Source organism: Rhamphochromis longiceps, linkage group LG23, assembly GCF_057381845.1.
Source record: "Rhamphochromis longiceps isolate RC_006_pf linkage group LG23, R_longiceps_female_GT1.1, whole genome shotgun sequence".
Lineage (NCBI taxonomy): Eukaryota > Metazoa > Chordata > Actinopteri > Cichliformes > Cichlidae > Rhamphochromis > Rhamphochromis longiceps.
In genome coordinates, this window is record NC_140578.1 from 22,784,743 (window position 1) to 22,803,144 (window position 18,402).

Below are 18,402 nucleotides of genomic sequence, written 5' to 3' on the forward strand. Positions count from 1 at the left end.
TGCCATCGTGCACATGTACTCTATATCCACGGCTATGTGCTCATTTGTCTCTTTCTCTCTCCTTTCTGTTTTTCCTTGTGCAGAGATACTGAATGGGGGCGTTTATGTTGACCAGAACAAATTCCTGTGTCACGCAGACACCATCCATTGGCGTGACATTATCAAGAACCCCCAAGCTGAGCTGCTGGTGGTGCCGTCCAACAACAGCAACAATGGATGTGAGTACAGAGTGAGGGTGCAAACCGGTAGAACCAGTAGTTTTTGATTAGATTAACCTTCTGACCTCTAAGTCACTGGTGATGCCCCCAAGCAATGAACACTTAAGTTCTTGTTTTAAAGAAGAGGTCAATGGGATTTTATAGGCTAAAAGCACCCCGGTAGACCTGAAGTGGATAAATAGAAGAAGATGGATGAATGAAGGATGGAGGTTTCGGAACAAACCGGCAAGAAGCTATTAATCCACATAGCCAAAAGTATACATACAGACTCAAATATATACTTAAATCTTTTAAAAGTTTGGTGTTAAAAGTTCAATAATGTCTTTTAACTCAACAATACCAAGCCCTGTAAACTTCTCATTAGTGATCATGATAGACTACAACTGGTAGTTTCTCTTTGCCAGCATAAAAAAGGTTTGTTTGACAGCACTAATGGGGTTAAACACTATTCAAAGCAATGGGAAAGTCCAATGAATTCAGTGAAGCTCTAATAAGAATAATAGGAGATTTTCACAGCTTTGGAAGGTCTCTACCCGCCATTTCTAAACAACTGCAGTTTCCAAAATCATACAGTCATTAAATATGTGTCATTCCACCCTGGAAATAGAACAAAATTACCATGACATTCATGCCCATGACGAGTGGATGTAACCTTCTGATCACAACTGTATATACGTCATATACAGGTTTAATATGACAGAAATACTTCATCTCTGGCACTGAAACCACATCCACAGCTGTTCAAACCTTCTGTTTGCATGGGGCAGCCAATTATAAGAAAGCTGGCTTAAGGAAAAGTTAAAGGAATGAAATAGGACTGTTTCAAGCAGTAAATGAACTAACAGGCAGTTGCACTAAGGCCCAGTATAAGATACCTAAGGTTCATTTTAACTGTGAATCATGCAAAGCTTCTCTACTAGAGTCCAAGAATAAAAATGTGGAGCAAGATATGAATGTAATAGGTGCCCTTTAAAGTATCGTCAGTGAAATGTTAAAGTGGCACATTCCAACATACTGTAGAAACACACACACACACACACACACATCCAGCAGCAATCACGCCCTATCCTCATTCTGTTTGCCTGGCGGTCATTTGGAAGCAAAATCACATAGTGTTAGATCAGCGTGTGAACCTTTCTATTGTAGTGGTATGTTAACGACTTTGCAGCAAGGCCCATGGAGCTGCTGTCTGCTGTGGTCTTTTTAAATCTCAGTGAATCTGACAGCTGGTTTGAAGCTGCCCACTTCCCTTGTTACCCAACCGCCTCACCCCCTTTGTGGTCCCGGCTGTCCCTCAGCTCCCTCTGCTTTGGCCATAACAGGCGTCAGTATCCGGCGGACATTCTGTCAGAGGAACTGGCTGCTAAAGACAACTCTTTCAAACTTTTCTGCGCATTTATGGACAAGCCTTTTGCTCATTTTGAGGGATGGAAAGCAGTTTCTTCAGGGTCTCTGTATCAAAACGTGTCAGGGTGAACAATGGGGACAGCTGTGGCACCGAGTGGTAGCAAAGACATAGACAATGGGGCAAATGAAAAGGCGTTATGACCTTTTTTTTACACTTTGCAGAATGAACAGAATACAATCTGACTAGCATGAGCAGGGATCAGGACATCATGCAAAGCCTGTTTCTAGACAATAAAGGTTGGGGAAGACCCTGTACAAGTACAATGTGCGTGAAACGTTGCTATTTTGTTGATGAGATGCCACTGATGTAGGAGGAAGGGGATGAAAAGAAACAAAGAACAGAGGAGGTGGGCCAAAAATGACAAGAGAGTTTGTGGGAGTGGAGGTTGCCAAATTGAGGCCCTTTGCCAAGTTGTAGTTAGTATTTAACATTAACAACCCCACAGTGGGAGTGGTTGAAGGGGCCGGGTGACAATCTGCCTCACTATTCCACTTACTCTGTAATTAACCCATAGTCAATTAAGTCTTGATGATGGGCCACGGGCAGATGAAGGCTGTGAATGCTCTGTCAGGTCCCACTTTGCCTGCTAGCTCTTGACGGAAGGGAGAAGAAGCCTGTCTTTCATGCTCATGTTTCTCACAGGCCATGAGTCGCCAGTGACTTGAAATCTATTGTTGGATGAGCGGAGGAGATTCGACAGTTCTGTCACTGTCATTAGTCAAGCAGTTTTAAGGGCATGCACGAGCGAACGATTAGGTGTTTGATGTGTGTGGGGGCAGTGTCTTTAATGTGTGTTTGTGTCAAAACTACGTCTAAAGTTTGCAGAGAGTTCTCTGATGTACGGTGTCTTTTGCAGGCAGACGCTGTCATCGCTCATGTAACGGACGCTGCTGGGGCCATCAGGAGGACCAGTGTCAAACTTGTGAGTGCACTACTGCAGTCCCACCTCAAAACGCTGATTCACACGTGATGTAATGTATTGCTTTCCCGGTATAAAATTAAAAATTAATCCTATTGCCCTTTACTGATATCACATGCATGTGTAGCTTTACTTCTTTGCGGACATCCACATTAGGTGTTGGGTAGTTTAATGTCAATCAGAAGACTTTTACCCTGCAAATAAGGGGTGGATCAACTTGGCCAACAATCCCTGAACTTGCTGGTTAGACAAACATCATCCTTTGGGCTGGAAAACTTTTTCACAATAATTACTTATATTGAAAGCTCAATTTTCCATTTGTCTATGGTGCCAAGTTATAAATCCCACTCTGATAACACAACTCCAAAGCTACACCCTTTATTGTAAAGGTAACACTGTGGACCAGTGCTACATGTATTGAAGTTAAGAGTGGTGTCAAATAGCTATGCACAGAGAGAGACAGTCATGTGAAAAAGAACGTTTTCACATTACGTGGCCCTCTGGGGTACATCTCATGATTCAGGAGCTCGCAGAACCACCTTTAGCTGCAGTAACTTGAAGTAATACTTTTCTCTATGACTTTATCAGTCTCATCATTTTGGATGAATTGTGACCCACTCTTCTCTACAATGTTGCTTCAGTTCAGTTCACGGGGCCGTTGCAGCACCTTAGTTTTTATCTTTTTCAGCCATTCTGTTGTAAATTTGCTGCCTTGCTTTGGGTCATTCTCCCGTTATATGAGCCAGTTTGAAGTAAATTTAAGTTGTTGGACTCACATTTGACTCAAGAGTACTTTGGTAGTACATGGTGGATTCAATGACTTTAAGGTGCCCAGGTCCTGTGGCTGCAAAATAAGCCTGAATCATTACCCCACCATCAATCAGCTGATATGTGTTTGTGCTGATATGCTATATTTGGTTTTGTGTGTCATGACCAAACATCTCCATTTTGCTATCGTCTGTGCGAAGGACATTGTTCCAGAAGTCTTGTAGTTTGTTCACTTGCAACTTTGCACTTAGCTTTACTGCTATGTTGTTGTTTTTTTTAGAAAGCAGAGGCTTTCTCCTGAAAATGCTTCCAAACAAGTCTTTTTCTAGTTGTACTCTTATGAACTTGAACATTTTAGATGTTAACTGAGCCCTTTAGTGAACCAAGTTTCATCATGGTAATGGTGTTTTAGATGTGCCTATATGTATTTTTGGCAATTTGGACAAAACCAAGCTAGTTATTCCCTAAGACAGGCTAATAGTGTTCTAGATCCAATGCATTCAAACACATATAAAGTATATCATTAGATTTGTGGAAGTGTGAAAAGGTCAGTTTGTGAAGTTTAAATGTGTTATGTTCATTTTAGTGAAAATTTAGACTGTGAAATCTAGCAGTTTATTGGCTAAGCTAGGCTAACCTTACCCTGCAATGCAAAGGCTTGGGGCCTAATATCGATGTTCTTAATCTTACAGTTATGAAATGTTGTTTGAAGACATTATTTCTCTCTGATTTTGCAGGGCTAAGCTAGGAACAACCAGGATATTCTTTTCACTTCAGATATAGACAGTCTAGTGTTATGCCAGTAAGCTATGCTAACCAACCTACGACTCATTTGCCTAGCATAAGTCATTTCATTTAAAAAGAAAAAAAAAGTACAACCCACACAAACAATAATTCATTTTACAACTGAAAAAGTTTTTCAAAATCTATTTATGCAAAGTGCAATAGCAGAACTCAACATAAACACTGAGAAGTAGGCTAATGAAATTCTTTTAAATCACTTATTAGTTTAAGGCCAAGTGACCCCTTGTTTTTACTGACTGGCAGGAGAAAATTAATGATACTGTAAAATCTGCTTTAAAATAATCTGTAATCTCCAGTAATCTGCTTTGGGATAGATTTGCTTTTTAAGCTTCATGAGGACTATCCTATTTTTTTCTTTTTCTTCTCATTTTTTATTAAAGTTGGACACCAAGCTTATAGCCAATATCTAGAAAATGTATTATTAATTATAGGTAGGAAATAACTGTTCATCACCGTGTAGCAATACTTGGCACATAACAAATAAAAGGAAAAAAATGAGATACCAAAGGAAGGAGTTTAACTAGAGAAATGTTTGTCGTTCATATAATTACAGGATGTTCCCCTCATGGAAAGACTTACAGAGGCTCTGGCTTGTTTTTCTTAAACTAACAGACTAATAGATTACAGAGGCTTGGGTTTTTTTTCCACTACTGCATCATTATGTTCGCAACTCAGCACAGAGTGAGCACAGCAGTTTTTAATGCCTGGGCTTCAAGCTCCTGCTGACTCTCTGGCTGGTCTATATCCTTCTTTATCAATACAGTGTGGGAGACTGTCCTTTATCAGAAATGTTGGCTGATGAAATGGGGACAAGCCACACATTACTAATGATACTTACACAGCTCCCGTTAAACTAGTTGAAATAAAATACAGAGAAGAAACTGGAATGGCAGTAAATATTTCCCTGGTTACTGCAAAAGTTGGCATATCAGCAAGTAAAGCCAGGCTTTCTGGGAATCAGAACAGTTGGACGGCGTCTTTGGCCAATTGACTCGCTTGGCTGAAAGCACCCATTGTATAAACACTGATATGGCGAATCTGTGAGATTCAGTAAATTTTTTCCAAACTTTATGCATCTAGGGAAAACCAACTGGGTTTCCACAAGCAAAGCTCCCCCTTAGATTCATTCCTGGACGCTGTCAAACACTATTTTCAGCTGTTCGGTCTCTGAGCTGAAGCTTCGGAGCAGTTAGAGGAGAAGAGTCCTCTTCAAGGGTTTCCAAGGAGGTTCTTGAGACAGAAGACAGTGCTTCATGTTTTTAAAGTACGTCTGTGCTTTCTAGGCAGTGACTCTGTGGTCGCAAACCAACTTGGCTGACCTTTAGGTTGCTGAAGCCCCAAATTTCTTCCTGCCTACATGCGACTGTGAGCAGTTGTGACTAGAGAGGAAGGTTGAGCGTGGTGGTATTGTCTCTCTTTATGAGTGTGAATGTATGTAGATGTGTGTGCGTGTCTGTGTGTGTGTGTGCCAGACCTTTAAAATTCAGTCTTTCTACTTCCGTTGCAGTGACAAAAACGGTGTGTGCAGAGCAGTGTGACGGTCGATGCTTCGGGCCTTACGTCAGCGACTGCTGCCATCGCGAATGCGCCGGCGGCTGCTCCGGCCCCAAGGACACGGACTGCTTTGTACGTCACACACACACACACACACACACACACACACACACACACACACACACACACACACACACACACACACACACACACACACACACACACACTTTCTCACTCTTTAACTCTCTTTACTTCTTTTATTTCTGCCTTCAACACACACGTACAGTGACCAAAAAAGAAAGAAAGAAAATCATCCTATCTACACTCATCCTTCTTCCCATTCCACATCTTTTGTCCAACATCTGTTTGCCATCCTCCCCGCCCGAAAATGATCCACTTTGTTTACCTGCTGATAAATTGTTTGTCATTTTATGGTGCTGTAAACATCTTCCACAGCGGCGCTCTTTAAAGGACAAATTGGGGATTCTGTGTCATAATTAATATCCCTTTTATCACCTCAAGTTCTACCTTTTTCCTCAAACTGGTGCATGACTTCCCTGCACATGCTGACAGGGATGATATTGTAGTTGTAATTCACAGAAAGGCTCATCCAATTCAATTACTGCTGTTTCCGCCTGTGGCCACAGACGACAAATCACTTAAGAGGTTTATGGGAAAACATTTCACCATTTACATCATGGCTGTGGATCAATGGCTCCAATTTTTCTCCCATTTGGCGTTCAAAGAGACAAAGGAGGGCCGCATGATTCGCATGTCGCAATCCCACGTAAAAATGAAATGCTGCTGTAATACTCTTTCGCTCATGGTGACTTATGCAGGAAAATCACAGCCCTCCCCATTTGCCTTCAACCTAGCTCACTGCGGTTGTATTCCCTCTGCAGGCTTGCACCAATTTCAACGACAGCGGGGCCTGCGTGACCCAGTGCCCTCAGCCCTTTGTGTACAACCCGACGTCCTTCCAGTTAGAGCACAACCCCAGGGCGAAGTACACCTATGGAGCCTTCTGTGTCAAGAAATGTCCACGTAAGTCTGCACCTAGTTCTCAGCGAACGCAGTGGACATCCAAGCAGCTGCAAAATGATCTGGTGTGTGTGCCATTACACAACGCTACGCCGCAATAACATAGATGCTGATAATAACGCTCGTAAATAAGTCTTTGTTTTTTGTTTTTTAGAATCTGTGCTGGCGTCTGTTGATGAGTCATTTATCCCCTGTCAATCCTGAAATTGGACCCCAGGCAATTATTTCAAGTCAAGATAGATTACTCAAACATAAATCAAACATAAATAAAGTGTGTATCTCAATCAGCTAGTTGCTATGCCATCTGCTTCAGCTTCTGGCAGCTGAAAAAGCTTAGCTCGTTCTGTCATGGATGTGCAGTTATGGTAGTGAAATATTTCAGCGAACGTGCATTAAAATTTGAGTGACATGAAGAGACTGCACGTTCGACTTCTACTGATCATCAGATGATCATACCACAGTATGGCTTTCCTGTTTCTGCAACCAAGTACTTAGCTAATTCATTACTGTTTCTCATTGATATAGACCATTAGTTTTGATCATTACACAAATGTGATTAAAATACAATCAGTTTCATACAATTAGAGGGGTCCTTCCAGGAATGTGCTTTGATTTTTATAGTATTATATTTCAAATTTACTGTAGGGGGTTGTATGCGGTATGCTAAAAGACTGGTGAAGTCCTCTAATTCAGATTTTTGCTGCTTTTTCTATCAGATAACTTTGTCGTGGACCACAGCTCCTGTGTGAGAGCATGTCCCAGCAACAAGATGGAAGTGGAGGAGAACCGGATTAAAATGTGCATCCCTTGCACAGACATCTGTCCAAAAGGTAAACCCAAGCAGCAATTTCTGAAAATAAAGTGCGAAATATATAGTTCCTTCAGTCAACTTGTGCTGAATGTCATATTAAAGTGTTTCATGCCTGTTAAACACGGTGGACCAGTTCTGTGAGTCAAACTACTGAAGTAGAAGCCTAGCATACACCTAGCAGGGAAGTTACTAATTAAACAAAATGAAACTTAAACCTAAAGGAAATACATAAACAGGAAAGTTACAAAACAATTTGCATTGCCTTTTGGAGACAAAAGTGCTAACATTAGCTTATAGCTTAGCAAACCACCCTCTGGCTCTAAAAAAACAAGGTAGCAAAAGCTGCAATTCTAAAGTTATAGGTATAAAGCATATACAAATCTGTGGATAAACCAGGTGATTTCAGCAAGAATATCTTTAATTTCCTGTATGGAGAAACACAAGAGGGACCATAGAGTAAATAATGACAGAGCAAGATCTGACCTACACAGTCATTTTCAGTCAAAACAGAAGCTAGAGCAGCTGTTCGTCATAAATTCTCTATGCACTTGTAATGCAAGATTTTTCAGCTTTTGTTGTGCAAAGCGACCACAGTTAATTGCTCAAAAGCTTATTCTGTAATAGGTTCAGGTCTATGATTTGTCAACTGTTCCCCTAATCAGTCGCCAGAAGTAAAAAAATAATAACCATATTTCTATCCCAAGGGAAAAATTCCCCAATCAAGTAGTTGCTTGAGATTGGCAGTTGCTATGAAACTGATTGCTAATGTCCCAATCATGAAGCCATAGAGACCAGTCAGTGATGCAACCACACTGAAAACCACTAGCAAAATGCTGCGATTGCTCATAGTTTCAATGGAAGATGCAAACTTGTCTGCAAACACTCACCAACTACTCTCTCAGCAGCAGTGAAACTATGAAAACTGATCCAAACCAGAAAATGAGAACATTTGTCTTCAAAGTAAAAGTTGTGGCTTTAGCAATGTGTTGATGGCAGCAGGGAAACATAACTTTTACTGTGACCTCAGAGGGTTTCCATTTACTTGTGGGGATCTCGTTTTGCTCATGCTTGGACAGCAGTTGGACAGTTTTTATATATAATGCTGCAACTTCCATGCAAACTATGGTCAACTGCAGCAATCTGCTTTCAACAAAGGTGATCCCAAGGAGGACTTTGGTTTCGCACCCTCCAACAACCACACACCAAGCCATCAAGGAGTGCACCAACTGGTCTCTAAGCCTGTGTGACTGAGACCTAAGATGGATGTTTGAAAAGTGTGGCCAAGGTATATTTCTGTCTCATGGTTTCTCATGGTTTCATATTAATTGACACTTGGAGTAACTCATAAGTCACCCTGGGGTGTTTTATTGCCCGTTGGCCTGGGTAGTTTTGGTTTAGGCTGTCAAATTTGTGCTGTTGAATGGATAAACCATGAAAATGAGCAGATTTTTATCTATTTATTATGATAGCATAACAATAATGTACAGGTATAATGTGCAAATCAAACAAAGTGAAGTGATAATCCAGTTTGATTCTCATTTTTCCCCCTGCTTCTACGGCTACCAGGCTCACTGCACTGCATTTACTGTATGTACAAGAGCTTATGCAGTTAAAACATTTTAATCTAATAGCTTTATGCTAACAGTGATGATACCAAATCGACACGAGCCCAGAGGAATCACTTAAAAAGCTTTATATAAGAAATGTAATTTATTTTCACGGGAGGCAGCTTAGCTTTTTTTATGTTACCGTGAATGTACTTACAGCTCAGATATTGATTCCAGCGACCCTTCCAAAATCAACATCTTCTTTCCTGTATGAGCCACGCCGTGCAGTGCTCACATCTGTAACATTCTCAGCAATGCAGTAAACTTTATCTCATTTTATTAATGAAGTCTTCTCTAAACCTTCCATATTGTTGATTTCAAACATTAATAGTTAGGTCCTAACGCAAAATTAATCTCTGCGCATTTCATTAAAGGGGCTTTGGCTACATGACACTCATTTTCTCTTATCACTGCAATGTGTATCCAGTGCATACTCATTACATCCTGTTGGAAGTTAAATATGGCATAAATGAAGGTCACGTGTTTGATCCCCACAACAGTCGACATGGTAATTAACACAAAATAGTCTCATAATGAGAAACTGCTCCTACCTGCTCAGTAATTACAAGTCATTTTGCTGGAAGACCGTCTGCTAAATGCCTAAAATGGCTAATGTGAAATTAAACAGCATTACTTCAGTTCAATACAGAGGATTAGCCCCGTCATCACATTGTTCTCACAAAGGTAACTGATCTGACCTCTCTCTTACGGAGGCAAGGCAACAGTGTTTTTCTTCAGGTTCCATGTATGGGCTGTGGCATCCATTGATTGGCTAATCCCTTGATTACATCGTCACATAGCAGGGAGGGGTTAATGAGGGATAGCCCAAAGAACTGTGGGAAATGATAACAAATTAACATTTCAGATATCGCGTTGGCTGGTATAAATCACTATCAAAAACTGGTTACACCACTTAATGCCAGCCTTATTCATCATCCCCTCCGCCTCTGTCAGAAATACTTGGCTCACACTAGACCGCAAGTCTAATTAATGCAGATGTAATGAATTCATTATAGGGAGGAATTGGCTGTGGATTGGCCCATGCTTTCATCAAAGGAATTCCAATGCATGGAGAGGGGCCATGGCCTTTCATGCACACCCAAAAGCAGGACCATATTTTCATAAAAGAGTATGAAACATTACAGTGACAAATGGCCAGTGGTCATTTCTCAAAATTAGGCCTTTGCAATATACAGGGACTTCAGATATGCATTAAAGTAGGTAAATTCTCCATTGCTAAAGCAGCTAAAATGGTCATTTAAGTAGTATTTTTAACTAATTGTGTGTTTCGATGTTTGTTGTTTCAGTGTGTGACGGTATAGGAACAGGAAGCCTGCAGTCAGCTCAAACAGTGGACGCCAGCAATATTGATAAATTTGTCAACTGCACCAAAATCAATGGCAACCTCATCTTTCTCATTACTGGCATTAAAGGGTGAGTGCCACTCACACTCAGTGATTTCACACAAGTTTTTGTTAAGCATATTTGATGGAGCACACACATAAAAAAGATTTGTTTTTACTTTTTTATGTGTCATACAATTTCAGAACTTCTAGATTAACATGCACAAACAAATTTTATCTGTCTATGTGGTTTTTTTTCTATGATTTTTTTTAAAACTAGAAGGTGTCAAACTGTACATTCTTTGAATTACTGAGGTTTGATAATCAGTTTTTCTTTTCTGGGAAATTCATCTGCTTTGGCAAAAAAGTAACTGCCATACAGAACAAGAAGTTTGGATCCAGATGTCTTCTGGCATCCCCATTGTCCCCACTGATGACCTTGGTGATGGAATGGGTTGGACTGATACTTATATAGTGCTTTTCCACTCAGAGCACTTTCAATAAGCATCATTCACCCAGCCACACAAGTTCATGCAAGTGCTTTTTTTCCATGCCTACGCACTTTTGACCTAGCATTCACTTGCTCATACTCCTTTCGATGTATTGGGGATTCAGTGTCTTGCTCTGAAATACAGGTTGGAAGAGTCAAGGTTTTTAGCAGATGACCTGCTCCACCTTCTGAACCACGGCCGGCCCCAATACCCATTGGGTTCTTAAATTGGGTGCGGTGAAGATGGTGTCTAGTACACAGTTTGGTCTACTGACGAGTCATATAGATGCTTTAAAGCGCTTGAGCTGAAGGCAACTAGGGATTCTTGAAGACATTTTACTTCACGTGTTAAGCGTTATTAGCTGAAAAAGAATGGACAAGAGTTGAAATGTCTTCAAGAGCCTAAAAGAAGTCCAGTTGTCTTGGACTCAAGCACTTTATCTCACACTCATATACACACACGCAGACACACACACATCTCCATTGCACTGTATCGTCCTGTTCTGTCTATTGTTGCACTGTCTTGTCTTGTTCATTTTTGCTGTTTTTATATATTGCACTTTGCGTAGGCCTGTGTTTGTCCGTTCAAATTCAAATTCAAATTCAAATTCAAATTTTATTTGTCACGTACACAGTCATACACAGTACGATATGTAGTGAAATGCTTGGACAACTGCTCGTGACCTAAAGAAAACAAAAAAGGAAAAGGCTATGAATAAGATAGGAAATAAATATGAAAAAATAAAAAGGGTAAATTTAACTAGGAAGGAATAAAATATAAATTAAGGTTAAAAATGAAATAACTGTACAACACAAATTAGAATGAAGGGTAAATTTAACTGGGAAGAATAAGATAAAATATATAAATTAAAGTTGAAAATAAAATAACTGTACAACAAAATACACAATACACAATATAGAACTATATAAGAATGTATGAAGAAATCTAAATATAAATAAATATATACACAATAACAGCAGCTGTACAAGTATTAACCGGAAATGAAGAATATAGTGACCAGTGTTGTGCAAAACCAAAGTCCAGAAAGTCCAGTGTGTGTGTAAGAACCATATGTGTGGGTCAGTACTGTGTGGTGGTGTGATTGAGAGACCGTATCGCCTGAGGGAAGAAGCTCCTCCTCAGTCTCTCTGTGTTGGTCTTCAGGGAGCGGAATCGCTTTCCTGACCTCAACAGAGAGAACAGTCTGTTGTTGGGATGGCTGAGGTCCTTCATGATCTTCCTGGCCTTGGTCCAGCACCGCCTGCTGTAGATTGAGTGCAGGTCAGGGAGCTCGGAGCGGATGGTGCGCTCAGCTGACCGCACAACCCTCTGTAGAGCTCGTCTGTCCTGCATGGTGCTGTTCCCGAACCAGGTTAAGATGTTTCCCGCCAGGATGCTCTCTATGGTGCAGGAGTAAAAGTTCCTGAGCACCTTGGAGGGCAGTTGGAAGTCTTTCAAGCGTCTGAGGTGGTAGAGACGCTGTCGGGCCTTTTTCACCACGGTGTTGATGTGACAGGACCATGACAGGTCCTGCGTGATGTGAACTCCGAGGTATTTGAAGCTGTCCACTCTCTCCACTGGGCACTCATTGATGACGGGGGTCTGGTAGTTACTCTCCTGCTTAGTGCTGAAGTCCACTATCAGCTCCTTTGTCTTACTGACGTTTAGAAGGAGGTTGTTCCTCTGGCACCAGTTCTCCAGATTCCTAATCTCCTTCAGGTAGGCCGTCTCGTTGTTATCAGAGATCAGGCCCACCACGACGGTGTTGTCAGCAAACTTGATGATGGTGGTGGAGCTGGTAGTGGCCACACAGTCATATGTGTACAAAGAGTACAGCAGGGGGCTCAGAACACACCCCTGGGGGGCGCCAGTGCTGAGAGTGGTGGAGGCTGAGACATGTCCGCCCATCCTTACTGCCTGTGGTCTGCCAGTTAGGAAGTTGGAGATCCACTGACACATAGATGAGCTGAGTCCCAGATGCTCCAGCTTGGTGGTGAGTGTGGAGGGAATTATGGTGTTAAATGCAGAGCTGTAGTCTATGAAGAGCATTTTAACATAATTCCCCCTTCTAGTGTCCAAGTGAGTGAGTGATGTGTGGAGGAGATGAGAGATGGCATCGTCTGTGGAACGATTTGGACGGTAAGTGAACTGTAGTGGGTCCAGTGTGTCTGGTAGTGAAGAAATGATGAAGTCTCTGACCAGGCCTTCAAAGCACTTCATCACTACTGAGGTGAGGGCTACAGGGCGATAGTCATTGAGAGAAGCAGGGTGGGGTTTCTTCGGGACAGGAACAATGATGGACTCTTTGAAGCATGTGGGGATCACCGACTGAGATAAAGAGATGTTGAATATCTCAGTGAACACAGGAACTAGCTGGTATGCGCAGTCTCTTAGGATACGACCTGGGATGCCGTCTGGTCCTGCTGCTTTCCTGGTGTTCACTCTCTTGAAGGCTCTCCTTACTTCATGCTCGGAGATGACGAGCACGTTTTCGGTGCTGGCAGTATCTTCCTGTCTGCAGCCGTTAGCGCCGCTAACACTAGCATTGTTGGAGACCTTAGCTGCAGCCTCGAAGCGAGCATAGAAAGTGTTCAGCTCGTCTGCCAGAGTCACGGCCGCGTTCGTCATACCGGTTGTTGGTGCTTTATAGTCCGTTATTGTCCTTAGTCCCCGCCACAGGCTCCTAGAGTCACTCTGTTGGAGTTGTGACTCTAGTTTCCTCCCGTAGCGCTGCTTCGCCTCTTTCACCGCCCTCCGCACGTTATATGTCATATGTAGCACCAGGGTCTCAGAGGAACGCTGTCTCATTTCACTCTGTACTGTGCCACTGTACATGGTTGAAATGACTATAAAAGCCACTTGAACTTGAACTTTAGCTCATCATACTGAGTGACTGAGACTCTGTACAGACATACTGTACTTTTGCCTTCAAGTCGATCCCTACAAGTGACCACATTCTAGTTATGCATAGTTAATAAACCCACTGTTGGGGTACTATGTAGGAGCAGCAATATGTGCAGTTTTACTGAAGGACAACATAGGCTTCACTACATGGATGAAAACTTTACACACAAAACCACTGCACATGGAGAAAAAAAGAGAGCAGTGAAGGTCAGGGAGCGCTCTTACCTTGTCAGATACTCTTAACAGCATCCTGAGGACAGAATGATTATAAATCATAATTTGGCTATCGGCTTTAGTTGGCTTAAAAACCTTAATGAAACGTTCATTTATAAAGCCTTGCTTTAGCAACATAGACTTATTATGCTTTATACTTCTCTTCAGGGATATGTATCACGGTATTGGGCCTTTGGACCCTGAGCGCCTCAACGTGTTCCGCACCGTGAAAGAGATCACAGGTAAGACGGCCTCACTTGGAAACACTGAATACAAGAAGAATTACAGGGTGTGTTTGTGCATGCGGCCGTGTGAATTATTTGGCCTCTAAAGTAGTGAAAGAAAGCTTTAAGAGGACAGCAGATTTTTGCCAGTAAGCTCAAAAAGGAGCTCTGGTGCATATAATGTTATTGTGTGTGTGCAATATCTCCATAGTTATACGTTCTTTCACTGTGTGCTGCTGCTGCTGTGTGCATCCTTGTGTGTGTACTTATTCATTAGCTATTAGAGGCCTTAAGGGATGAGCAATACCTCGTATACAAACCCTTTTGTCATATTAAACCGCGACTTGCAGTTGAGCCAAACAGCTAATGGAGTGAAACTGCATTTTCATAATGAAAACCTAAGCAATAAGAAAGAGCAATGGCCATTCTATCCCAGCCATTTCCTGCTCCTATCCCTTTTAATGTCATTTCCACAGATGCTGATTTGATATAATCTGTCATTAAAGGCAACCAGACAAATTGTGCAGAATATTAAATCCATTCTTTTAATTAGCAATATTAAATATTAAATATTGTCTTCTGCAAGCGTATTTCCTACAAAGAAAAGGGTTTCTTGCTTGAACTTCAGAGCAGCTCCGTGATCTGAAACTTTGGATGTAGGCAACAGAAGGGTTTTTATCCGTTGCTCATTATTTTTGTGCTCCTTCATCAAATACCGCCACATACTAATTAGCACATGTTCAACCACTTTGCCTGACATGTCTTCTTTAGGTTACCTCAACATCCAATCCTGGCCTGAAAACATGACAGATCTTAGTGTTTTTTCCAGCCTGGCTACCATTGGAGGCAGAGCTCTTTACAGGTATGTTTGCAGGCATGCCCACACTAACTTTCTTCTGTCCATCCATGGATTTTCTTCCACTTATCCATTTCAGGGCCGAGAGACTAGATTCACCAGATTGCCAGGCTGTTACAGGGCTAACACATAAAGACAGATAGCCAGTCCTGTTCACAGTTAAACCTACAGCCAGTGTAACCAGAATTTGAAGGCAGGACCTTCTTGCTATGACCTGACGCGATACCACGCTGCCAAAATTGGACCATTGCAGGATAAATCATTTGGGTGCACTTACACTTTCCTTCTAACCATTGGAAGGCTTCCCTGTGAGTAAACTACGGTAGCTGCCCCAAGAAGGCATTTAACTATCTCTGAGTATTGTTCACAACAGAGGAGCAGGTGGATTGTAAAAAGTTGGATTGTTGGGATGTCAGCAGTAACGTGGGTATTGTACTGGACTATTGTGGTGAAGAGAGACAGTTTCCAAATCACCAGCCAATATATATCCAAACCCTCACATATGGTCTGGGGTAGTCACTAAAAGAATACATCTGTTAAATGCTGGAATTAGTTTCCTTTGTAAGGTGGTTGGCTGTACCTTAGAAATAGAGTGAGGAGCCCAGACATCCACAGGGAGCTGGGAGTAGGGCCACTCCTCTTTTGCATTGAAAGGAGCCAACTGTATTGGGTTTGGGCTTCCAATCATGATGCATCCTGGACAAAAGCTCTTAGAGGTTTTCCAGCAAAGCCCAGGTGGGAAGACACCTTTTAAGACCCATATTTACATCTCATCTGGAAAATGTCTAAGACAGAACAAGGATGTCTATAATATCCTGTTTGCCCACGTAACAAAACTGGATGGATGTTGCAGGTTTGCAAATGCGTGCGTCTGAGCGAGATCAGTAAAGAGGAAACACTGCAATATCACCGCTTTCTGCTCATTCATTACTGAGGAGTAATAATAAATTCCACAAAGCTATACAGCATACATTTAAATAAATTAAAATAAAGCCATTATACTCACTTAACTCCAGAGGGATTGTTCATATTACACTTGTCTATAGACAAAATGCTTGTGAAATAAATGTAGTCAAACTTTTCTTTCCTTTCTGATCGTTGAAAATGAAACAGATGCTTAAAATGATAAGACTCCGGGACGATATCAACATATTTGCATGTCAGAATATTCCGAATAATTGATGAAACGTCTGTATGTGACAACATCCCACCTTGATACACCTTGAATTGAGTTGCTATGGCATCTAATATGCTGTTTGATGCATGCAACTTTTCAAAAATTGTAGACCAGTGTTATCAGCTGCCCTTGTCAAGGAGAGACCTCGTAGGCTGCAAAATGATGTCACAATTCTGCAGAAATAACCATGTTTGAAGCCTGCAGCTAAATTATAGTATTTCTATCTTTGCCAAAGAGGTTATGTGATTGGTTTGTGCTGGCTGTCTGTTAGCAAAATTACTCAAAATAGTGATGCACAGATTTGCATTTGCCAGAAGAAGGACTTAGCTCAGCTGGTTCCTGGATTCTTTAGAGAAAAGTTGGCAAAATTGGCCATTTCGAGCATTTTATGGTCTTTTTTCCGAGAGCATCATCTAATTTCCTGCTGTTTCCTCTTTTCGGATGCTCGCCGTTGGAGCTGGTGAGCCACCGGCAGGTTTTTGCTCACAGAAGCTCTTTGAAGCGCTGTTGTCACACAGCTTTGATTTGCCCTGTTTTGATAACAGGTTCTGTGTTTGCTTGCAAGTGACAGATTCGAGAGAGATAGTGCTGCAGAGTCAAAGGAGGTCCAGTCGTGTTTTGTAAATGCCCATGATGTACATGTAGCTCAGCAGTGCTCGAGTACAAGTCCGAGCTGGAGAAACCTTCTGCATCTGCAAAAGTTTCTTTATGTCTGGTATTTCTTTTTTTTTCTAACATTACATTTTTAATAGGAGTTTTTTTTTCTCTAGCTTTACGTGACTTCTTGTTCTTCTTTTGTCTGACTCTTAGCTTAACTCTTAATCCATTTTCCCTTTCTCCCCTCATTACTGTTCCTCTCCATCATATATTTTCATCCCACCCTCTAACCTTGTCTTTTCCTTTCCTTCCCCCCCCCCCTCCTAAACCCTCAATTACTCCTTCATCCTACTTTCTCTTCTTCCATCTTGTTAAAATTGCTTTCCAAATCTTCTTGTGTGCTTCCAACTATTTCTTTTAAATTTGTTATTTCTCTCTGATTTCCTTTCTTCTCCCTACTCGTCCCCTCTACCCCTTCTCCCTTTGCCATGACTCATTTCCTTTTCTATTCTCTCTTCTCTTTCAGTGGAAGTGGTATTTCTCTTTTGATCTTGAAGCAGCGTTGGATCTCCTCACTCCAGTTCCAGTCGTTGAGTGAGATCAGCGCCGGGAACGTCTACATCTTCAACAACAGCCGCCTCTGCTTCTATAACACTATCAACTGGACGTCGCTATTTAGGACCCCGAGCCAAAAAGTCCTCGTCCGTAACAACCAAGATCCAAAGGAGTGCAGTGAGTAGATGTGGTGTTAAGACTATTAAAGTTTTTAGCTTTTGCAGACCTCTGCACCTTCTGAGGGAGGAATCAGAGTTTAAGCAATATTGCATCATTACGCAGTGTCTTAGCTGCATAATTAATCCAAAATGGTTCAAATTTTGATGCCAAAGTAGGGTTCTGAATAGTTTTTAAACCTTTCAAGAACTCCTGCTCTCCTGTTTTTTCCTCCACGTAATCGTACTGAGTGTTTCAGGAGGGGTGTGAGCAGCACCACTCAGAAACTGTAGTTTTATTGCATTTTGACTATTGCTAATTTGGGTTTGGCTGGTGTTCAAGTTTGAGAGAGTGTGACAGACAGGCTGTGGCTGCCAGGAAAACTAGGGAAGGTTCCAGGTGAGGTGGACAGAGCGCGTGGCAGGTTGGGAAAAACAGGAGAGAGGTGACGGGAAAATGACATGAAGCTGAGAGTGGCAAAAGAAAATGTGGCAGCAGGAGACAGGGTGGTGGTGGCAAATGAGATAAAGGACCCGAGTCACGTGGAAGCAAAGAGCTACTGAAGAGGCCGAACAACACAAGGGACAAACTTGGCTGGGTCAGTGTTCAGTGTTAGCAATGACCACATCTGGTACACACACATTTCATAACAAAGGGGTCAGTTAAAAGGATGATTGGATGGATAAATTGCTGGAGTAATTTCTGAGCACCGGTTCTATGTGAGGACAAGGCCATGCGAAATTTAAATTGCAATGAAAGCCGATTGGGTAAAAGTGATGTGCTAGCTGGCTAGTTTTTGTTAGCTGCTAGCATCTG

The 18,402-nt window shown here is 41.8% G+C and overlaps 1 protein-coding gene across 3 annotated transcripts in view; it reads left to right on the forward strand.

The window, feature by feature from the left end:
* The window catches only part of LOC146641949 (receptor tyrosine-protein kinase erbB-4-like), a 381,415-nt gene that overhangs the window by 258,090 nt on the left and 104,923 nt on the right, over positions 1–18,402 (forward strand). For all 3 annotated transcript variants that reach the window (XM_085399432.1, XM_085399434.1, XM_085399433.1), the window contains exons 4-12: positions 84–218; positions 2,483–2,548; positions 5,625–5,743; positions 6,514–6,655; positions 7,369–7,482; positions 10,378–10,504; positions 14,190–14,263; positions 15,017–15,107; positions 17,402–17,607. In XM_085399432.1, coding sequence (XP_085255558.1) covers positions 84–218; positions 2,483–2,548; positions 5,625–5,743; positions 6,514–6,655; positions 7,369–7,482; positions 10,378–10,504; positions 14,190–14,263; positions 15,017–15,107; positions 17,402–17,607 — 1,074 coding nt within the window. The remainder of the gene's footprint in view (positions 1–83; positions 219–2,482; positions 2,549–5,624; positions 5,744–6,513; positions 6,656–7,368; positions 7,483–10,377; positions 10,505–14,189; positions 14,264–15,016; positions 15,108–17,401; positions 17,608–18,402) is intronic.